The sequence below is a fragment of the Antedon bifida genome, chromosome 8, assembly GCF_963402885.1.
Source record: "Antedon bifida chromosome 8, ecAntBifi1.1, whole genome shotgun sequence".
NCBI classification, from domain to species: Eukaryota; Metazoa; Echinodermata; class Crinoidea; order Comatulida; family Antedonidae; genus Antedon; species Antedon bifida.
The window spans coordinates 20,588,305-20,612,880 of record NC_136233.1 but is presented as its reverse complement, the minus strand read 5'-3'; the positions used below and the strand labels follow the sequence as shown (position 1 = coordinate 20,612,880).

Below are 24,576 nucleotides of genomic sequence, written 5' to 3'. Positions count from 1 at the left end.
GGGTATCAGTGGCTGGATCTCAATGGAGACACAAATAAAATAAGCAAGAAGCTAAATCAAAACGATAAATTAAAACAGCCAGAAAAGTTAGCAGAGCTTTCGGGCAACACTAGCCTTTCATCATATCAGTGCAAGTGAAGGTACTTGGACAAGATGATAGATATATCAGACAAGCATTGCCTGGGTGGACAGGAATAAAAGAAATAAAACAATAGAGGCATAAGGCTGGTGAATAGAGGGTGTAGATAGTATTGTGTAGAAAACAAAGAAGAGCTTGGTAGATATAAACAATTTTGTTTATATTAATCCAAAGGCAAATTACTGAAAAAATGACAATGCTGTGGGTATCAGTGGCTGGATCTCAATGGAGATATAAAAAAAAAGCGAAAAGCTAAATCAAAAAATTAGCAGAGCTTTCGGGCAACACTAGCCCTTCATCAGTGCAATTTTGTTTATATTTATATATATATATTTGATGAAGGGCTAGTGTTGCCCGAAAGCTCTGCTAACTTTTCTGGCTGTTTTACTTTATCGTTTCGATTTAGCTTTTCGCTTTTGTTTTTTTTGCCACTGACACCCACAGCATTGTCATTTTTTCAGTAATTTGCCTTTGGATTTATATATTTATACAATATACATGGCTTCCCAATATACAAGTTTTCAATTTGATTATATTCGTTTCAAATTTATTCATACTTGGGATTTTTTGCCTCTTTTATTTTTTATATAATTTAATCACCTTTTTATACATTATCATTTATTATTATAAATCTCAAAATTTATAATGTATTAATGTTAATTTGAAAATGAAAGAAATATGTTTATTTGATTGATTGATTAATTGTAGCTTTTCATCTGTACATAAATCAAAAGTAATTGCTGAATACTATCTGGAAAATAAAAAGAAATTCATTTTCAAGATTGTCATATATATTCAGTCTGCAGTATATACCAGCCAATGTTTATGTGTAGCTATATAGGGCTGAACAGTTTCTATTTCTTTGTGCTTCACTGTCATCTGCCATCTACTGTGTTTACACCATAGTGTGTTGTCTGCTAAAATTACTAGTTTCTAGAAACATTATACCAATGCTCATGATATTAGGTTTATTTGGTTTTCATGTTACAATTACATTATTTTGAATTTATTTTAATCTCTAGTGTTTCAGCACCTTGTATTATTGCTTTGTACCAAAATTAAACTATTGAAATTCTACAGAAAAAATATCCATTCGTTTAATTTTATTGCCCAAATTCTGTGTATTGTAAATTCTTATTTCTTTCAATCGAAAAACATTTTCAACAAAACTGTACTTATTTCCAAATTGGTTTGTACAGTACTACAATTATTACACAACATAAACAAGAATAAAATATTTTATTACAATAAATCCATTATATTTAAGAAAAGGTAAAGATCAATGATCGGTTCCTAACATAAAGATTTCAGATTGAGGGTGTGATATCATACCATGATGATTGATCAATATTTCTAAAATTCTTTTTATACCCGATTCACATTTTCAACAATTTATTATTGTCTCTAATGGAAAAAACATAAGCCAATTTACGAATGGTTCAATTTATTCTGTAGTTTGTTAACCAATAAGCTTTGAAATAAAGTTTGTACTGTTAATAAACAGTTAAAGATGTATTGTCCCCCTGAATAATAATTTAACAAAAATTTTTTGTTGAATATGCCATTTTAATGTCACATAATAGTTGTCCACTTTGACCAAAAATGTAATCAAAAAAAAAATTATTTACCTAACAAAACTGTAGTTTTAAGAAAAAAATGGTCAAATTGGCTGCCAGCCAATGGATTTTTGGTTGAATTTAACCATTTATTATGTTATTTTATAAGTTAAAACATTATTTTTTTTATTTTTTTTTCTACGGAAGTGATTAACTTTATTAAAACTACAAAATAACCTATTCAAAGTCTTCATTTGTTCATGTTTTTGGGGGACAACATCTTTAAGTGTACAATATAATTTGATGTTTTTATTAAGGTTTAAAATTCTATTTCATCTTATTATGCATTGCATTATTGCATTGAAATGTAGTAATTCACTTCTTGTAGTATTTCAGTTCTTGTGTTTAAATAATTGTATACTCATGCATTTTACAGCAACACTTAAAAATAAAGTGGAAGCTAAATTTGGATGTTTACAGATAAAATTGAGGCATAAACAATATTGCCATGTATAAAAAATAAAATGATAAATATTATTTGTTGTTTATTATAGATCCAGCATTGACAATGAACAGTGTTGTGGAGTCTCTTGCTGGAGAAGATGTTAAGATTCATTTTAATATGTCGCCAATACAACAACCAATTGAAACATTTATTTTTTACAAACTTGAATCCAATGAATGGAAGAAAATTGCTGATACTTCAACATTTCGCGGAAAATGTGAAGTAAAGAAGATAGATACATGGAAAGGCTATCTTGAAATTTCTAAAGTTGAAACTTCCGATGCTGGTGAATACCTTTGTCGATGTGTGATGAAGGGAAAGGATAATGTAATTTATTCAGCAAAGAGCATATTAAACGTTTTAAAGCTGGACCGTAAGTATGTCTACCAAGGATCACCAAGTTAAGAAGTCTGAACTTGCTATTTTTTAGTAGACTTTTTTAAAACGTTTGGAAATAATGGTTCCATGACAATTTTCAATGTGATTTGTCGTAGGATGTATATCATTTTTCATTATCATTAGTAAACTTACAAGAAGAAATAAATATCATTGTGGAGTATAATTGTTTATATACATTATCAATAGAAATTGATATTTAAAAGTTGACAAAAATATTTTGTTGTAGGTGAAGTGTTTACTGCAGCTGATAAAAAAGATGAAGGTAACACCTACAGGTAAATGTGACTTTATCAGAGTACAGTAGTATAGAATATAATAAAGAAAACATTAACAGTTTCATAATTTTCTTTTTAAAATTAAGATGTAATAATCTAATAATAATATACATCTAGCTACATTATTCTCTTTATTTTTAGACATCCTGCAGTAGTCTTTATAGATTCTCATTTTATCATCTTTTGTGAGAACAACAACTCTGATGTAATAATGCAAAGATTAAAATGGAACGGAAAGAGTTTTAGAAAATTTGAAAAACCAAAAGTGATTTTACATCAAAAGGATACAAGGTATTACATTTTAATGATAATATAGCCTCATACACTTTAAAAGTAAATACAGGAATTATTGATAATCAAGATTTTGGCAAACATTGAAGATCAGCAATACACAATTAGATAGATTAGATTTTGTATGTTATATTATATATATATATGTAAACACCACAGGCATAGAACAAATTCTAAATTGCCCGGTGATATACTGAAAATGTATTAATTAATTTGAAACGATAAAATGAGGAAATCTGTGAGAATGAGAAAAAGCCGCCCCAATTCAGACCGAGATATATTGGCTGATAATCTTCTATAATCAAATCTATTAATTTATGGTTAAAAAAAAGGTTGTTTTTTTTAATGTACCGATTGACTAATACAGAAATCAGTCTAATTGTGAAAGAAAAGGGGAAATGTGATTGTAATGTTTGGAAGTTATACTATTTACTTACAGTTTTAAGAACCTAGTAACAATTGTGACAGATAAGAAAAATGGAAAACTGATTCTGATGTTTGTTAGACAAAATAATAACACAAAAGAAAGGAAGATAACAATGATGAAAACTGCTGATAATGGAGAGAAATGGAAACGACCAGAAGATGTACAACTTGATTTGGCTTGCTTTCCAGTAGATAGTTTAAGTATGTATAAGATTGGTTTATATATAGGTGGTTTTATCACTTTTCTTTATCAAAATTTCTGAATTCAGAAATATTTATTTGTTGAGTCTATCATTAATGTGATAAACAATTTTACTTGTAAAAGTACAACATGTTTTATTGGGTTGCTTTGAAAAGTACAAATAAGTAGTATTTGTTCACTCTTTTAAAATTGATAAATATCTTGTGTAATTATAAATCTATATTTTACCTAAAAAAAGAACAAACTTAAAATTTGTACTTCAGTTAAATTATATTATTTATAATTCTAAACATAAGAAAGTAAAGTTTATTACACGATTAAATACAATTTAATTCTGTTAATTTGTTTTCACTTGTATTGTTAATTTGTATATGTAGAAAAATTGGTAGAACTGTTTTATCTGGTTTACATGTAGGTAATCTTTTTCAGGCCTTGGTGATGGTGTATGCTTATATTCGGGGACATTAGTCATTGCAGGAGTATGGAAGCTGGAAAATAATGAGCGTAAGAACAATAACTTTTTAACAAACCTTTGTAACATTATGGAAGCAATACTTTTACTTGTATAGCACCTATCATAAACAGACTGATTATAGTATTTTAATTTTAAATTATTTGTGGGTGATTTTGCAGGAAGACTATTTGTAATGAGAAGTACTAATGATGGTGACAATTGGGATATTGTAACTGCTGTTAAACCACCAGATGCTACCTTAGGAGAACACACACAAGTAAGATTAATTAAATCTCGTGGATTTTTGACACATTTTTCAGTTGACTTCTAATTGTAACTTATATTTGTTAATTAGGTTGTTGAATATGCTAAGAACCTGGTTTACGTCAGCTGTACATTGGAGGACAGTAAGCAGCGTTTCCATGTATACAGTGATGAAGAGTTTCTCTCATTTAGAGATGAGACTCAAGATGCAAAGTCAGTTCCGGCTAAGAAAAATCCAGAATGCCAGGTATCTTACACAATGTGCCAATTTACTAGTAGACATGTTGTTTTTCTAGTTTATAACACTACCTGACAGTTTATTTAGATGGAGGTTGAATGCTGTAAATAATGCAGTTTGTCGACAAGTAAAAGCTGTTGGTTCTGGCATAATTATACAACTGAAGGTGTATAAAAAGAAATAAAACTACAGAAATCATGTTCAATAGAACATGAACCCAGTCAGCCACTATGTGTTTTCCAACTAAAATTACATAATTCATTTCAGTAAATTAAATAAAAAAAAACATTTAAAACGTCTAAATGCCAACCAACCGTTTAGTATTGTCCCAATGGGCCATTAAAAATATATTTGACAGTGAACCTAATTACCATATTGGTACAGTGTTACAGCTAAACATAGTCTATATTCAGTATAGTGGATTAGATTAGAAAAATTAGATTAGAGTTTAATTTTAAATAAAGATGTCATAATATCAAATCAATTAAGACGTTATAATGCAAGGAAAAACATAGGAACCAAAATCTCTATGACTTCAATTGAAGGTGTCTCCCACAACCTAAAAAAAAGAAATTAAAGCGGAGTGGAAAAATGCTTTTTTTTGGCGCAACCACAACCAACTTGCAGAGTATGCTGTTTTATGCTCTGTTCTTCAGCCCAATCCCAGCGCCGCCTTTATGCTGCAGGACTTGCACTAGGCTTAAACATTTGGTTGAATATGGAAGCGGAGAAATAAATGAAGTTCCTTTTATAAAGTAGGTTTGTTTGAAAACAAATTACTGTTTTGTATTGTACAAATCAACTCTACTTTACCTTCTTGAATTTTATAATTGAATAGAAAAGCCAATCTTTCAACTCATAAAAATGTTCACACCATTCAACTATAAAAAATGATTAATAATATAAATAATATGTATAGTATTTAATTACTGTATAGTACAATTAAGTATGCAACACAATTCATTGTTATATAATTATCTAGGGTGGTATTGTTCGCTGACCAACCAAGACAGATGAGTTCTACCAAATAGCAATGGCAAGTCATGGAAATGAGACAAATAAGGATCTTACACTTCACTTAAGTGAAGATGGTTGTAAAACCTGGTGTCAGTTTAACACACTAGGTGCAGTGAATGCAGAAGAATCTGACCTATCTTACTACAGTGTAAAAGAAGGGAAAGAACAAGCAGAGGGAATAGTGTGTGTTTACAGTTATGCTTCGGAAACAAAGGGTTATAATATTGGAATGCAGTTGATTTCTAACCAAGAAATTAAGCACGAAGACAAACTCTGAACGATATTAGAAACTGATCTGCTCAGTTTCAATGGAGACCAATATTGTAAAAGAATATTGACTGAAACAAGTTACTTTTATCATCTACATTTTTCATCGCATTCAATCACAAATAGCCTGGGTGCAGTACAAATTTTGCGGGAAAAAAGTATAGGAAAATTTTTTTCTTTTTTTTCTGATAGAGTATACCATATAGAATGTCAGAAAAAAAATCCCCATCCCAGGGTCTTGGGGAAAATTGTTTACGGCACTTTTAAATTTTGGCCTATATAACACACACAAATGCCTATTAACACACACAAATACCTATATATAGGGGATAGGGAAAACCAATTCACGTTTTTTGGTACTTAGAGTTGTGCTATGATGATTAAAATTAGCTGAGGCTTACTTTAATAACTACTTCTCATAGTAGTTGATAAATCGAGTCGATAACAATGACATCATCATGCCAGAATCCAATATGGCGTCCAATTTGGCGGAAAAACAGGGTATTACTAAACCCCGCAAACCCTTGCAAACCTCCAAAAAACATAGCAAACCCCACCGAACCAACATAAAAGTGATTGAATCATGTTGTGTACGACCCACTGGGTATATCCATGTAAAAAAATTAAATTTCTACTGTTAACTACTTATTTTTGGGGTAAAACATCATTTTTTGGTCAAAAATGATTGCTATTTCCCTGCAAACCTCCATAAAAACATAGCAAACCCCACCGAACCAACATAATAAAAGTGATTGAATCATGTAGTGTACGACCCACTGGGTATATCCATGTTTAAAAAAAATAAAATTTCTACTGTTAACTACTTATTTTTGGGGTAAAACATCATTTTTTGGTAAAAAATGATTGCTAATTTTTAACCAAAAAATGATGTTTTATCTCAAAAATAAGTAGTTAACAGTAGAAATTTTAATTTTTTTTACATGGACATGCCCAGTGGGGCGTACACTCCATGGTTCAATCACTTTTATGTCGGTTCGGTGGGGTTTTCTATGTTTTTTTTTAGGTTTCCAGGGGTTTAGCAATACCCTGTTTTCCCCACCAAATTGGACGCCATATTGGATTCTGGCATGATGATGTCATCGTATCGACTTGATTCATCAACTACTATGAGAAGTAGTTATTAAAATAAGCCTCTACTAATTTTAATCATTAAAACACAACTGCAAGTAACAAAAACTGTTGATTGATTTTCCCTATCCTCTATATATAGGTATTTGTGTGTGTTAATAGGAATTTGTGTGTGTTATATAGGCCAAAATTTAAAAGTGCCATAAAAAATTTTCCCCAAGACCCTGGGATGGGGATTTTTTTTCTGACATTCCATATGGTATACTCTATTAGAAAAACCAAAAAAAAATTTTCCTATACTTTTTTCCCGCAAATGTGTATAATAATTGTTCTGCACCCAGGCTAAAAGGATTGTATCTGTTCAGTAGTAGACAGTAGTCAACTTTAGATTTTAACATTATTTACCTAGATAAAATTTATGTAGAACAAATATTAGGGTGTAGTATGAGTACTATAACTTTGAATAATAACTTTTTAAAGTCATTTTTAATTGTTTGAGATTTTATAGGGTTCCCTGAATATTAGCTAGTAATAAGTTTTAGAATAGTAAACATTCAGAATAAACTTGCTCTAGCCCTTTTGTCATCTGGCATTTTATAATTGTCAGATGTGAATACAGTACTCACTAAAGTTTTGAATGTTTCATTAATTTTTTAATCCAAATCAGCAATTTATAAAACTGTTCATGTGTATCATGAAAAAGCGATTAACAACTATTTTGTTCATTTGCATAAGTCATTTCAGTGTGATAGTATTTACACTTTATATTACCACTGTACTTTCTATAGTATTTACACTTTATATTACCACTGTACTTTCTATAGTATTTACACTTTATATTACCACTGTACTTTCTATAGTATTTACACTTTATATTACTACTTTCTATTATTTCATATACTAATAACAGTTTTAATGTTTCCAATATAAATGACATTGCAGGAACAATAGCTCAAATATAATGTGCATTGTTCACCGTTTACAGTTTACAAAATGTAATAATAAAATCGTCTATGTATGGTGATTATAAATAAGTACCTAAACATAACAATCCAAGCAATATTAAGTATGACTAATTTTTTACTGTTATGTTTAATCAACACAGTGTTATTAGAACAGGTTGTTTATTCAGCAAAAGTATTTTGTTTGATTATATACAAACAAAAAATATAAACTAGAATTATAGGTGATCATTTTTATAATTTTACTGACATTTAATTTTAAAAAACATGCACATACATTAAAATACAATCCAAAAAAGTTGATGTATGTCATCCTATGGCCTGATGCTTATAGTTCCGAGTTGTGCCTATTGTATATGTGTCATAATAGAATATATATTGTATATCTATATAAAGTGTAACATAGGTGAAATTACGGGACACACATCAATGGTCTAATTGGAGAGAAAATCGGTCATGGAAAAGCGAGGTGCGCTTTGTTGAATGTGATATTCTATGAAGAACGAGAAAAAAAATCCCTAATTTTCAATTTCAAGTGGCCATGTGATGATGTCACTAATTTTTTTAACGTAAAATATGTACATAAATTCATATCTACAACTCATTGGCTTCCATAATAAGTTGACATTTAACTTTTAGAGATAGGCCTAATTGACACACAAAATATGTACACAAGTAACATATGTACAGAAATAAATGAAGAGGAATAATAAAGGATTCATACAATAACAATAGATGATCAGTTTACACTAAATGATTACCTAATTAGGGCTTTGCACCACGTACTATGAGTATAAATATATTAGGCTAAAATCGTATACAGTACGTTAAAATGTAGGTGGGAAATATTTGTTATCTCTCCAATAGAATTAAATCCTTGGAAGTCATATTTTTTTAATAATTGCAATAATATTGTATTATTTTTTTACCGTCCATAATGAGTACCGGAACATCATCAATACTATTGACTTAAACACAATTACTTAGTCATTGAACTGTTTACAATAATATGATTCTGAAACTTTTCCTATTTTGAATGTACTAGTAGCGTCACTATCACAAATCTCTTCGTAAAGGACCTCAGGACTTGCCGAAACCAGACCTTTGTTCTGTGGATGTTGGCGTTCCATTTCAATTCCACGCCCCTTTTCCTGAAGAAAGAATAATTATTTGATGCTCGCCTCTTTTATTTTACTTATATAGATGCCTACAGTATGTGACATGTTGTAAAATGGCTATTCATAGTTTATGCATTGAGCTCACCAATTTTGTTTTCTTTTTACAATATAATATATGTTATTATAGTATAATTTTACGTGCCTACTCTGTCATTGTTATACGAAGTGTATAATGTTTACCTCTAGTTTTGATGCACTAGTATTATGTCTATCGTCGCCTATGTCATCACTAGACAGTCCATTGTATTGAGGGTTTTGGCATTCGATTTCTATCACTTCTCTTTTCTAATAATATAAAAAGATTTCAGATTCGGTGTTAAATGTCTTGAGTGGCATTAAGTATCAGAGTTGGTGAAATGAATAATATTTTATTTTATTCTCAACAAATTTCATCTGGTAAAAAAAATAGTTAGCATTTATTTTTTAAATATTTTATTTTATGTTACCCCAAGTTTTGCACTGCATGTAGGCCTAACATATCCCTCGTCATCTATCTCGTCATCAGCTGCCATACTTTGGTACTGATTACTTTGATCTTGGATTTCTCCTACCTCTTTCTGTTAAACAATGCAATTATTGAGTGTTAATTGACCTTTTATGTTTAATTTGTAAAAATGACAAAGAAATAACGAAACTAACTTTGAACTTTATTATAAATTATAATTCATCAAAATTGATATTTATCAACCCAGAACTTGAAAATAAAATGTGAAAATTAGCTTTTACTATAAGGCCTATTGTTTTCAATTAGCAACTGTAAAAAAAAATCTGTAAATCAATCATGCAAAGGGTATTTTTAAACTATTCTGTGCTACAAAGTTTTGCGGATGTTGCAATTGGTAAATAACTGCAATGTTATTTAACTACAGTAGCTTTCAAAATGTATCTATTATATTTGTTAAGCAAAGTTTACCTGTATTATTGTTCTGGATCTTTCTTTATGTGAAATGTTAGAAACACCAACCCCTGCCGTAGCACTTTTGTTTGGCACTTTGTAAGCGGCAGATTTAGAATGTCCTCCCTGATATGGAGCATTTTGATGTCTGGAACTGATTTCTTTTATTCTTCTTACCTTTAAAACAATCGGTAACAACAGATAGTAGAGAGAGAGAGTAGAGTTAATTTGTACATTTACTTCTCTATAGTTCTTTCTTTTGCAAATATACTTACATAAATATAACGGGTTATCAGAAACGTCAAGACGCAGCAAAGAATAGTTGCAGTTGTTGCTATGGCTGTACCCATTGGATACAAATCTATACAAGCCAATATCAAATGTTTAAAAAAATTAATATCACTTCAAACAATTTTACAAGCACGAACGTTTTATACGTAAGGTGTACAATGTGTTATAGATAGTTCAAATAAAAGTACAACAATTCTACTACACAGTTTCAGCAGTATATTCTGCCTCGTTTGTGAAAATATTCTTTTATCTTTAAACATTATATTGAATAATGTCATTTAATATAACTAGAGCGTGTGCTCGCTCACCTTCTAGTAAGTTACATGATGGTTCTCGGAAATATTGACAATAGGCGTAGGCCTACTAAAAGTTTGCTGTTTTGGCCTAAAAGTGAGTGTAAATGTCCCAGATATGAGTTTTAAACGGGGGGTAGCATGACATGAAAAAATGGATTGAAAACGCTCCATTTAGTGGTTGTAAAACCCCATATGAAACAATATCGTATATGCTTGCTAAAATGTTTTATCAAATCTACCCATCTCGGTACATCTCTTGGTGTGAGTAACTGAGGCGGATGGTATGTGGCAGTTTTTGTTTACATTGTGCAGGGCTATCTTGTTGAACTATAGTTGTTAAGACGCTTACCTGCAATACAGTAGTTTTCCAGTAGACGTATTACTGTATCGTTAAGTTCTTTTTCAGTTTCTGTATACCATGGAATACTTGACTGACATATCTTATCATTAGTTCCTAAAGTAACTGTATTTTTTCCTTGCTTGATCACTTCCCCATTTTGTATTATCATTACTGATGATGGCTTGGGTTCGTCCTCTTCTGTGCATGTTGCAAAAACATCTTCCGATTGAAATGTTACAAAGATATCTAAACAAGTGAGAGTAACTGTATGGTATATTTTGTATTTATGTGTTGTTGGAACACAACTTCTTGAATTGCTTATTTAAGCTAATAACTTTTATTCCAATACAACTTTTACTTACTGTATATGCTCAACTGTTTTCCAACACTTGTCTTAGCATCCTCTCCTTTAAACTGATCACTTTCTGCTTTACATGTATAATTCCCACCATCTTCTTCAGTAGCTGATTTAATCTTAAGAACTGACTCTGTACTGTTATTTACAATCTCATATCTAGAAGAGTTGTTTGTGTTGACTGTCTGTTCATCTTTATACCAAGTAATGTGAGGAATAGGATCACCATCAGGTATACTACAAGTAAAGGTCACTGATTGACCTTTATAGGCAGCACTTTCTGTTGCACCAAGAAGTGGTTGATCCAAATCTGAAAAGACATACAAAGACATACCATATGAAAATGTAATATATGTCAGCCACACGCTGCTCACAATTTAGAGATTTATATAGGCCTAGTCATGAACTTCATTCATTTCATGTTAGTAACATTGTTTTTGTAAATATCTCATTGGAGAAAGTCTAGCTTCTAATCATTAAGTTTATTTAAATTCCCAATAATCAAAACTTGAAATGTCCAGTACAAAGATTATTAAAATGAACCTTTTAAACATGCACCACAAATCAGAAAAGGAGCGTGTTGAAAATTGTTGATTAAATATCCGATGTCGTTGGAAACTTCATCGGCCACATCTACAATGACCCGCGGGTACAAGGTACAAAAACAAGAAGGCAAATCTCCAAAACTGTTTCAGCTATCATTAAATCACATCAGGCATGTGATTAAGTGAGTAATGTTCTTTGGGTGAATATATTACAAGATGGATAAACTATTAAGTAACTTATCGTGCTTATAAACTAAGTCTCATTTGCGGCTTAAGGAGTGGAGTTGAAAGAGTCGTGAGTTACAACCCTGGCACTAGGTCAGTATTGCACCATGGGATTGGAAGCCAAGCACGTTAACCACCAAGCTACAGCTGCACTTAGAATATTTTTTTATACTCACAATATACAGTTAGAATAGATGGATTTGATCTTTGAATATCACCTCTTGTTCCTATCTCGCACTGAAATTTTCGTTGAGAATCATTTCTCATTGGCTGTGAGATCACTAAGTCAGTTCTCCCAAGTGATATATTCAATTTGAAACGATCATTTTCTAGTTTATCGTCATTTACACGGTTTATCCTGGATCCGTCTTGATTTACTTCATCCCATTCGATTGCATCAGGTGTAGTAGAAGTAAATTGTGAATAATCACAAGTTAACAACACTTCAGGATCACCTTCCTTGGCTTCCTGGTCAGAAGTTGTCACCAATTGACTATTGGCCTCTAGAAAGAAAAGAGTACATTAGGTCAAGTACTGTAGAACAAAATCTTAATTGCCTTTTGCTTGAGTTCCTTTTTCACTGAATACTATGATCAATTGTACTTTCATTTTATTTTACAATCATTCAAATCATATATTTCATGTTGTACAAACGTTTTTATGAAAAATAGTGAAATAAGATATGTTATTATAATTATGTTTTTAAATTAGTATATTAACATTTTACTCACGATATACAGTTAGAATAGAAGGATTTGATCTTCTTATGTCTCCATTTGTTTGTATCTCACACAGAAATGTTCGTCCAAAATCATTTGTCGTTGGCTGTGACATCACCAAGTCAGCTCTTCCAGGTGTAATATTCAATTTAAAACGTCCATTTTCTTTCCTCTTATCATTAACAAAACCAGGAGTAATAACTGCTCCATCTTCATTTAGTTCGTCCCATCGTATTGCATCAGGTGTAGATGTAGTAAATTGTGAATAATCACAAGTTATCACTACTTCAGCATCACCTTCATTGGCTGTCTGGTCAGATATTTTCACCGATTGACCATAGGTATCTAACAAATGACGAATACAGAACATTACTTAATAGAATTAAAACAAAAAATTGTACAAACCAGATGTCTAGTTTGGGCTTTAGACAGTAAATCTCTACATAATAAACTGAGATGAATTTAATTTAACTAAATTGTAGTCTGTTACTTGAACAAAATTACCGTATAAAGAATGTGAAGCAATTAAAATCGTCAACCATAATGCCATATCTGAGGGAAAAAAGTATTATGGACTTCAATAAAATAATGTTGGAGTTTACAGTACATGTACCTATTATTACGTGACACAAACACATTCCAATACTAATTTTTTTAAATAACCAGTTTCGTATAAAATTCACCTTTCCTAGTGAAAAAATGATAGTTCTCCATCGGCCTCTCGCGTGGCACCGACATTATTAATTTTGTTTTCTTTATCTACTGCTTTTACAACACGCTGATGATTAATTATGAATTTAATAATAACCAACAGCATTCAGTGATTATGATAATCATCTTTAATGTTCATTCATCTAAAATCATCTTTGTCAGTAGCCTATACAGAGTAGATATATATCATAATTAAATTTTTCATAAACAATCAACTCAACTACTTACCGATATCTCTTATCATGTCCGCTTTTTAAATTGTATCATTTCGGAATAAAATTTACTGGATGTGTTTTACAGAATTATACTCTGATTGTTTCGATCACCAACAACCAAAACTACTATTGTCAATAATGTCTTACATGTTTAGTTTCCATTGCAATATTCTTTATAAAGTTTTTTCTTTGGTAAACAATAAATAGGATTTGTCAGAGTAAATAATATAGACAATAACTTTATCTTAATACGATAAGAGAACAATTCACGTAGGCTAAACCAGACTTTTGAATTATTTTTTATAAAAATCAAAACATCCGATAGGCTTAATTTTTATGAATTCATATCTACATTTCATAATTGAGATAATTGTTACACAAGATAGTGTACAGAAAGACGAAGAAGAAGAATAAGATTTCAAATACAATAACAATAGGTGATCATTTTATTCTAAATGATCACCTAATAATGTTATTATAAGATAATTAGTACAGTAAACTGATTGTTTTTTTATCCAAATCAGGTAAAACACTTGGGGGATGTAGGCCTATTAATTGAATTGTGTTTGAAACTACTGTACTAATAAGTTTCTTTCAAAGGATTTGAGATAACAATAATTTCACATTAAGGGACATAAATGCATACTTGCACACCTTTTATGGATATGACTATAATGAATATTCATTTTTATTTTTTGACGTTCCATGAGAGGCCGGTCCCCAACTTATGTACGAAAAGAAATATCTCCGCCCGGCGGCCCCTGGTAGCCTAGTTAAAGTTCTATTCGGCAGTTTTTTACTAAATAAATTACATAAAACTAACAATTAAATATCTAAATAGCATTTAATATGATGTTAGCATGTAGTTGATAACATTGTTTTATCCTGAAAACACTACTGGGCAGGTGGTCCTCCAGGGTTAGATTAGTGTGACCGTCACAAAAAGTTGTATACATCCTGACTTATGGTGGCGCCCTACCACTTGGACAATATTATTACTGTTACTTCTTACAAACTGCAGATTAATTATTCTTGTGATAATATTATATGTACATTCTTTTTTCTTTTTGGGTGTAGTTTGTCGTGACAATGATAGGGGCTCGGGGATCCAAATAAAATGACGAGAGGAGTAAACGGTAGTAATAGTAGGTCAAGGAATGGAGGAATATTGTAACCGGCATAAAGTAAGCAGATTAACATTTTAATGAATGACGGACACATCGACTGTGACATGACACACCTTAATAAAAATGTCAGTGACTAGGCTCTACTACTCAATGTTTCCGGTATATCCAGGGACGCTTTCTCGGTCCGGCGGGTCGAAAACGTATAGTCTTATAGATAGCTAGTATGCCCGACGACGAGAGGGGAATCATGTGCCCGAGCAAGCATATATCCGCGATATAATATTCAGTTTTTAATAAATTATTATATTGATACTTAATATATTATGTTCTAGGTCTAGGCCTAGCCAAGTTTAGTTAGGCCAAGAAACCCTTAATTGCTAATTCATGGTTATCCGCACTTGGTTGGTATATACGAAGGCCTTTGCCTATACTAATATCGGCGTACTAGCCTAGGCTTGTGCCATATAAAGTAAATGTTCTAACAAAATAATGTTCAAACGAATTAGTATGATCCGTTCTAACGAATTACAACAAATACAGCCATTTAAGTGTGTTGTAATTCTTTTAAATGGATTAATTAATAATCTGTTAAAACAAATTAGTAATTATAATTATATTCTAAACAAATTAGCCTACTAATTTGTTAACAGAGTAATTTGTTTAAACAGATTAGTAATCCGTTCAAACGAATTAATAATCCGTTCAAACATATTAATAATTTCTTCAAACAAATTAATAATTCGTTTAAACGTTTAAAATTCGTTAATAAACAAATAATAATTTGTTGAAATAAATTAATCAATCGTGCAAACCATTAAATTAATAATTTGTTCAAATAAATAATTTGTTTAAACAAATTAAAGATGTATTTCAGTTCGACTAATTTATGATACTTCAAAATGACCCACTTTTTGTCGAAATCTTTTTTAAACATTTTTTTGGAATTATTCAAATGGACAATACATCTCCAAATTGACAGTCGCATATATTTAAAAAAGAGATTTTGATATTTAATAACTGTGTAATTAAGTTGTTGCAACGTGTTCGCCTTGACCTCTACTTCTTCCGGTCAAAGTTCTATAGCATTGCATGCATTTACGCCCTCTACGACAAATATGTAAATAAGTTTTTGTATATATTTAATTTAGGGTATTTAATATTAAGTAATTATATTACTTTTCTTTTCAGCTTTTTGGAGCCATGTATTTTCTAGTAATATTGCTGAATTTTATAACTAAGGGTAAATGTTTTTTTGTGTATTTTATCACATCTTAACATAGCAATAGAGATTTCTGCAGGTTAGAGTGCCGTTCCGTAGGTATGATCATCAGGCCTCTGATCTGACAACCCACATTAATACATGGAGCAACAAAAATAAAAAGGCTCCTCATGTCTATGTCCTTTAGGCCCTTTTCTCACAGGCTAGATGCCTTCATCATTACTGGCGGTTTATACCGGTACAACTATTTACATTGGACTGTTATGCTGGGAATATAACCAGTTTGAAAAGAAAAAGGGACGAGTTCGCGACACTGTTTCAATACTCAAGATTGTCACCATTTTTCGAAATCAAGAATATCACATGTACAGGTTTATTTTTACTCTAGAAATTTAACATTGTAACATATAGTAATGCAGTACTCATGAGGTAGTGTTCTTTAATTTGCAGAAGTACATGGTCAGTCGATTATAACATTTAACCAGACAGCTAAAGAAGGTGATTCTGAAGTACTGATAACGTGTGATTATTCACAATTTACTTCTACTACACCTGGTGGAATACAATGGGATGAACTAAATGAAGATGGATCTGCAATAAACCTTGTGAATGATAAGAAGTTACAAAATGGACGTTTTAAATTGAACATAAAACCTGGGAAAGCTGACTTGGTGATGTCACAGCCAACGAGAAATGATTCTGGACAAACATTTCAGTGTGAGATACGAACAAATGGAGATATTGAAAGATCAAACCCATCTATTTTAACTGTATATTGTGAGTAACGGATTCAATTTCAATAATTGACTATAGCATTGCATAAATATATGTATAGCATGTTTAAAAGCCACTCCTTACTCAATAACTCAGTCTATAACTCACAAATCTAAAGTATTGATAATTGTAAGACCTTGGGGATAACTGCTGCTTTATGCTTGTAATATAATCTGCCACCATTTTTTCTTTTTACTTAACTGTATGTTGTAATAAATTGACAAATTTCCAAGAAAAATTTCTTTTTAAAAGCTCCCATTTAGTTTATTGCTGGGTAAAATTTAAGTGACACATTTTTAATATTTTATTTTCTCCTTTCACAGACTTGAATCAACCAAATCTTAATGCAACAACAAATGGCATCTATAAAGGTCAATCCATTAGATTTACCTGTAGTAAATCTGGTGAGCCTACCCCTTACATTACTTGGTATAAAGATGGACAGCAAGTTAACAACTCTAGATATGAGATTGCAACATACAGTACAGAGTCAGTTCTTAAGATTAAATCATCTACTGAAGAAGATGGTGGGAGATATACATGTAAAGCAGAAAGTGATCAGTTTAAAGGAGATGATGCTAAAACAAGTGTTGGAAGACATTTGACTGTATATTGTAAGTAAACATTACTTACCCTAACAAATCTGTAAAGTATATAATAAATAAAGAGCTTTTACGCTCGTATTGTTAAGGACATTAGTCGTAGGTCGAGCTAAAACTTCATTCATAAACCGAACTAAATCTGTGACTAAATCAGGCCAACCTCGACGAATCGAGACGGATTTTGATCGATTTTTTAAAGTCCTCGAGGGGGAGGCTAAATCGCCGACTAAATGGTATTTAAACAATGTTTATAAAAAATGTAACAGTTATTGAGAAATGAAATATCTATTTTTATATTACTGTAGCTTAAAGATTTATTGTCTCCCCTGAAAAAATAATTCTTAAAACAAATTTTGATGAATAAGCCATTTTAATGTAACATATTAGTTATCCACTTTGACCAAAAATTGGATTGAAAAAAAATATATTTACCGGAAAAAGTGTTTTTTTTTTTTTTAATTTTATAAGTGAAAACATGATTTTTTTCGGTTTTTTTTCTATTGAAGTGATTAACTTTATTAAAACTACAAAACACAGAACATTATCTTCATTTTTCATGTTTATGAGGGACAGTACATCTTTAATTAAATATACATTGGTATATGTTATAATAATGGAAATCATCTTTATTTACAACCATATACAAATTACATTATTTTCTTCGCGCAAGTCAGACTTGAACTATGTCACACACCACAGCGACAATGGGAGATGCGGAAATTCACCACCAAAAGCTCAAACTAGTACTTTTTGAAGTTGAAGAATACGAGCGTTAATTTTAATGTATATTACAGTGCATGAATGATATTTGAATAAAATTAGTGGATGCTTAGTCCACAAAAGAGAAACAAATTCGAATGAGTTAAGTTATTTGGTAATAGTCACAATGGACTTCTGTTGAGTTGTAACAATAGCTGATTAATTCATGAATACAATAGATTTAAAAAATTAACTTTTAGTTTTTTACCAACAAATACTATAAATAAAAATTTATATTAAATTTTTCATATTTTAGATATTGCTGTTAATTTTACATCTGAAGATGGTATTGCAACATGTACAGCAGATGGCCATCCCAAGCCATCATCTGTATTGATATTACAAGATGGAGAAGTGGTTAAGAAAGGAGAAAATACAGCAACTATAGAAATAGATGACAAGATATGTCAATCAAATATTACATGTAATGCAGAGAATGGACAGCTATATAAAACAGCAACACTTGAGAACTGTGAAGCAGGTAAATATGTAACATTTATGCCAGGTAGTTTTATGTAAGTTAAAATGTTCCTCAGTTAATAATTAATTTGGGATAAATATTCAGAGATAACTAGAAGAAAATTGAAACTGATTTTGCAATCCTATGCCTACCTAGATCAATGCTCCAAAAGACTTAGTACTGTACTACTTTGTTGACACAGTTTTGTACAGAAGACCAATGGCTTAATGTCTTATCTAGAGCACAAGACAAAGTAAAGCTGAGAAGTTCCTGTTGAGACAAAGCCTATTGATTTTCATGAAAATTGACATAATGTTGATATAAAGTTATCTTTGTTTTCAATAGTGTGCCCTCTGTTGCCAAAAACTGTTTGTGTTTTACTGCACAGCAATTTTTTATTTATTAAGACAAAACCATAATAAATCTTCATAAAGTAACTACCATTTGTACTTAAATACAATTGTAAATATTAAAAAAAATTTAAAAACTTCAAAATCAAATAAATCTGTTTCAAATGTATTTTTCTTAAAATTTCCATTCAAAATTTGAAGTAGTAAGAAAGGTAAGGCAGTCCAAAAATATGCCACACCCACCTCCATTTTTGGTTCCAAAGCACTTTTTTAAATTGTTTAGCATTTTCGTTTAAAGATGTATTGTCCTTTTGACCAATTCAAAAAAAATTTTTTTTTTTTAATTTCGAAAAAAAGTGGGTCATTTTGAAGTATCATAATAGTTATTAACTTTCACCAAAAATTAGTGAAAAAAAAAATTATTTAACCGAAATACAGACATTTTTTTGTTCAAAAAATAACTTTGACTTCCAGTCAAAGTTTTCGATCAAAACATATCTCATAATGCAACGCGCTTGTTTGGCTACTCTGTATGCATAATCATAAAACTTCCTCGCGATCTGTGTGAAAACACCTTCTCAACCGCGACGAGTTGTAAACAATCCTAATTAGCATCATGTATAATGCATACTCGTGGTTTGAAATCTTTGTTTACTTTCGCTTGTGATGATTTTCCAGACGAAATGTAATCAAATTAATTTACCTGTTAATTACGTAAACTTGTTGTTTTTGGCTTGAATTTTCGACTTAAAGTGAATACCTTTAATATTACTTTGATATGGCCAATTTAAATTTAGAATATTTTTTTTTTCATTTTTTGTGTTTCAAGGGACAATACATCTTTAAGCAATAATCTTGATTCAAAGTTTTGTCTCTACTTTCAAAATCACTGAGATAGGTTACATTTTTATGTTGTGAAACAAAATATCGTTTGATCAATTGTAGGCTCAAATATTAAATTGAAAAACAATTTTTTGATATGTTATTGGAATTATTAAATCATTTTTACAGATATTTCACCAGGTTCAAGACTGTTGTACATCATCCTAATTGTTTTAATTATTTTATGGTTACTGATTCTTTGTTGTAAGTAAAACCTCTAATCTCTTAATCATTTTATTCTCAATTAGCATGCATGGACATAGAATTATCCTAAATAGTATTCACAGATTCCTCATCCCAACTTAACACTGTCGACATAAGCGCTCTGCGCAGCTGACCACAAGTGACAGACCCACAGCGCAACATGTAAAGAATAACTATTGAAATAGGCGAGTTTTTAGGACAGATTTGAATTTAAAAGGAAATGGAGTGAGCAAGTTGGTTCCAGAACTCTGGTGCCTAAGCAAAGAAGCCCTTAGGCACGGATTTTAGCTTAGATCTAGGTGGTTTTAACATAAGAGTATCCGTTTAATGGTAATTAGTTTGTAAAGATAATGTGGAACAGTTTCAACTTTAAGTTTGTTTTATTTATACCACTGTCGCAGCTGAAGCTGAATTACTGTGTATTTACATTAAAATGTGTAAAAAGATTTAAAAACGGTAAAAATTCAAGAAACAATTGTTATAAGCGCTCACACACTGGTTCCGTTCAGTTGCTCGAAAGTCGACATAAGCGCTCTCCTGCAACTGGTTTGTTTCAGTTCGACCTAAGCTTGCATAATTTTAGAATCGTAGTGCTTAGTTTCGTTAATTATTCTTTTGGGAATTTTCTGAATTCAAGGGGAAAATATGTGTTGACTTATGATTACGCAAATTATGTAATGACGTCTAATTTTTTTTATTATGTAAGTGGGTAAGGCTTAAATAAGAGTAGAAAAAAATATAAAAAAGGCATTTAAAATAATATTAAATATATTTACAATTCTTTTATTTAGATTTTATGCATTGTAAGAATATTGAGTGGAGTAATACAGATGTTGATATAGTGACAGTTGAAGGTGGTAAACCAGTTGAGATGAGTTGGAAATATCGTCCAAGTATTGCATGGTTCAAGACTTTTGGAATAAAGAAAGAAGACAAAGTGCTTGGTTCAAATCAAAAGCAATTCAGTAGTTGGAAAACTTTCTGTCAGTTTGTCTGTTTATGTTGTGCTTACTTTTGTGGATTCTTTTGTATTGAATACTGCAACAAATCATGTAAGTTAAATTTTTGTTCATTTATCAATACACCATTGTTTTTCTTTTCAGTTCCTTATGATAAATCATACTATTTCAAAGGGTCGAGATATAGACAGTGATGACCATTAAATTCTGGAAAGAACTTTGCACAAATTATTTTTCATGGGAAAACCTAAACTTTATACTGTAGTATTGTATTACATTACACAAGATATGATTTCTAATTTTTTTTTTAGATAACAAAGATGATAAAAAACTAGAAAGCAGGTGAGTTACTTCTATTAGAATTTGTATTGAACACATGGCACATGGTCTTTCTTCTAGTTTGATATTATTATCTTGTATTGTGTTAACCCTACAGCAATGGTAATAGAAGTGGTGAAGAGTATCATGATGGGTGTATGATGATTGTCAACGAAAGAAATTATCTTAATGATGCAGAGATCACTGTTGTAGTTTAACATTAGGGACTTTTTTTGGATTTTCATGTCAACTGATAACTTATGATGTCATTTTTATGATATACTACCGCCAAATTTGAGAACTTGTTTAGTGTCATTTTTTCTTTCGCTTTCGCCTGAGTTTTGTCACTAGGACGCCAGCCTTCGTTCAAAAAAGTAAGGATCTAGGCTAGGCCTAAGCTACAGCCTACAGAAGGAGATCCAGGAATTTTAAATAGGAGGGGCCCTTTGAGCCACAGCAATGGTCATATCCATAAGGTATGACGTACAAAAACAAATATCGTTGCCTTAGCTCCACAAGCTCTTCTAGAGATTACAAGGTCAGATCCCAAGATCATTGAATCATACATTTACTAGCTCGTCAGCGTAAATGTCCACTCAATCTAAACGTTCATATCTGTCAATGACACATGTGGACATTTGCTCATATCTAAAAATCCCTATTATTATCTTGTATTGTGTTAACCATACAGCAGTGGTAATAGAAGTGATGAAGAGTATCAGATGATAGATGAAGGAGTCTCTGGAATCTCTGGACCACCAGCAGGAGTCTCTGGTATCTCTGGACAACCAGCAGCAGTATCTGAAGCTGGACAAAAGTTAGAGGTTGGTTAATAAATAGGGAGGTTGCGCAATGCTACAAATACGATAAATAAAACGTATTTGTTTTCGTTAGCCAGTAACAATCAGTTTCGCATAGCAATGAAATATTGAGGGTGCTGTCCAAAAAATATGCCTGTGGTAAATTTGAACGAAGTGCAGGTACGTGTTGCAGCATAACAATAGAGCGAGTAAGAAATTTTCAATTGAAGTGACATTTTTCGTAAAAAACTTTCAATAAATTATCTATGATTATATTACAATCATGAATCATTCTTGTCTCAAATCAAAATGTGAAAAATAGATCAAAAACAATAATCGTTTTTGTAGTTACGTTTATGGTGATTCGTCAATATGAATACGCTTCCAAATCGTCCCGTTACCATTTGAAAGCATTATATAATACAACATTCTTCTACTTATTCACAGATAAGTCCTGATGATGTTGAGGATGATGAAGGTAGTAAACTTTTAGCAGAACATCAAGGACCATCTCATGGAAATGAAATTGTTACTGAAGGGGAAGGTAAACTTTGTTGTTTTATAGAATACTTATAATACTGGTTCAACAAATATTGTTTCTTACTATTATACATTTCCAAATATTAGTTCAGTTTTTAAAAAAAGTGTAGGCCTACATTAGATCTGGCATTCAATCAATAAACATAGCTAATTTGGTTAAACTTATGCAAACATGTACTTTTTGTTTTTCCAATTGACCCAAAATATTCCGTAATGCTGTTGTTACATTATTAAATGGCATTTGTTTTGTTGTTTTTTAAACATTTATGTTTAACTATGCTGTACAGTATGGCCAGGAAGAATTATTTTTCCATAGTTCTATACATTCCAATTGATTTATTTTTAAATTTATTAATCAATCTTGGTTAAGTATGTTGTTATTCCTTGGTCAATATTTTAGCCCTTCTGTTTGTTTACTGTTTATGTATTATATTATTTTTTGTTTATTGTTAATATAGCAAATGACTCAAACAGGTAATTAATTTGTGGTTTTATATCCAGCAAAGCTTCTTGTTAAAATTGCTTACTCTTTTAAATTCAACAAATGTTAACTGGCGTTTTATCGTCTAGCGTTGTTTATCCTATGGCGCTGATGAGTTGGTATGGCGCTAGCAATATAAAAAAAGAGGAGGGGGCACGTCCTTTTGGACCTATTGGTGGCGCCAAAGAAACTCATCGTTGTCATTGGCCTAATTGTTGCCTGGGTTGGGCTCTATAGTATTCATCTACCATATATTATCAAATAAACTTTTTGAGGTTAGAATCTTCACTACTTACTGTACTTGACTAGCTGTCTCTACCACTTTATAAATGATGTATATCACTGTTAATTAATTTTATTTCAATGTCTGGCATTTTAACTTTCACATGCTTAATTGGTTTGGTTTCTGTCTTCTACAAATTAAGTTGAACTATTATCTGATAGTTATCTGAATTTGGTCTACTACAGTACTATGTTTACTAATGCAAAATCAATTTGTTTGTGAGCAAATTGCATTTCTGTAACATTGTTTAATGGCTTCAATATACATATAATATAATTTTTATTGGTAAAGTAAAGTTATCACGGTGTGTACCAGCTTTTATATTAAATTTAGGGTAATGCTTTGTGAAGAGTGGTCTGCTTCATTACACTTTGCAATATTTAAGCTTAGTGGATTTTTTTCTGGAGTGTGATTTTTTTTGTCCTCACTTTATTTTACCACTGTTAGTGTTACCACTGAAAATGTTGCACTGTAAAAGTGCATAATAAAAAATCATGGAATTTGACCATACTGTATGTTTTAAACATAAATTAAATTAATCCCTGATTTATTTTTTTTTATAGATCTCAAAGCTCATACAGTAAGTAACAGATATCATATTTGTAATATAAAATTTCAAAATAATATTACAAAACATTTACATTAACATTACATTTTATATTGATGTTAAAAAGAAAGTGGTTTGAAATAATAACTCGACTTGTAGACTTGTTGTCTTCAATAACAAAATGTACTAGTATTATGCTCATTAATTGGTAGGTATAATCCATTTTCCAGTGGTGATGTACTAGAAAATGGATCTTCAACACAAATGATCCTATGTACCCACCGTGACCCCGAAAATCCTGAAAAATTTGTGTTATTAAACAATGTGGCTACTTTGATTGCTTGCAGAAAACTTCAGAAGGGAAGATGATCTGAAACTATATTTCTACAATATGGCATGAAATAAATCAGAATGAAC

General features: G+C 30.9%; 2 protein-coding genes across 3 annotated transcripts in view; one reads left to right on the top strand and one right to left on the bottom strand.

Moving 5' to 3' along the window:
- Positions 1–24,576, top strand: part of LOC144849745 (uncharacterized) — a 51,123-nt gene that overhangs the window by 17,438 nt on the left and 9,109 nt on the right. The window contains exons 1-12 of one of the 2 annotated variants that reach the window (XM_078706776.1): positions 14,867–15,038; positions 16,170–16,221; positions 16,651–16,977; positions 17,298–17,588; positions 18,592–18,816; positions 20,157–20,231; positions 21,023–21,283; positions 21,502–21,532; positions 22,200–22,332; positions 22,756–22,852; positions 23,307–23,322; positions 24,176–24,192. In XM_078706776.1, coding sequence (XP_078562902.1) covers positions 15,012–15,038; positions 16,170–16,221; positions 16,651–16,977; positions 17,298–17,588; positions 18,592–18,816; positions 20,157–20,231; positions 21,023–21,283; positions 21,502–21,532; positions 22,200–22,332; positions 22,756–22,852; positions 23,307–23,322; positions 24,176–24,192 — 1,552 coding nt within the window. In that variant the 5' untranslated portion in view covers positions 14,867–15,011. Of the gene's footprint in view, positions 1–14,866; positions 15,039–16,169; positions 16,222–16,650; positions 16,978–17,297; positions 17,589–18,591; positions 18,817–20,156; positions 20,232–21,022; positions 21,284–21,501; positions 21,533–22,199; positions 22,333–22,755; positions 22,853–23,306; positions 23,323–24,175; positions 24,193–24,576 lie in introns of those variants that run through there. The other variant, XM_078706775.1, reaches the window with a different exon arrangement.
- On the bottom strand, positions 8,858–12,504 carry LOC144850102 (uncharacterized). The gene is made up of 8 exons (XM_078707300.1): positions 12,386–12,504; positions 11,447–11,749; positions 11,094–11,330; positions 10,433–10,518; positions 10,176–10,334; positions 9,709–9,819; positions 9,443–9,547; positions 8,858–9,235 (listed from the first exon to the last, which is right to left on the bottom strand). The coding sequence occupies exons 1-8, from the start codon at positions 12,474–12,476 to the stop codon at positions 9,068–9,070; spliced, it is 1,260 nt and encodes a 419-aa protein (XP_078563426.1). The 5' UTR covers positions 12,477–12,504; the 3' UTR covers positions 8,858–9,067.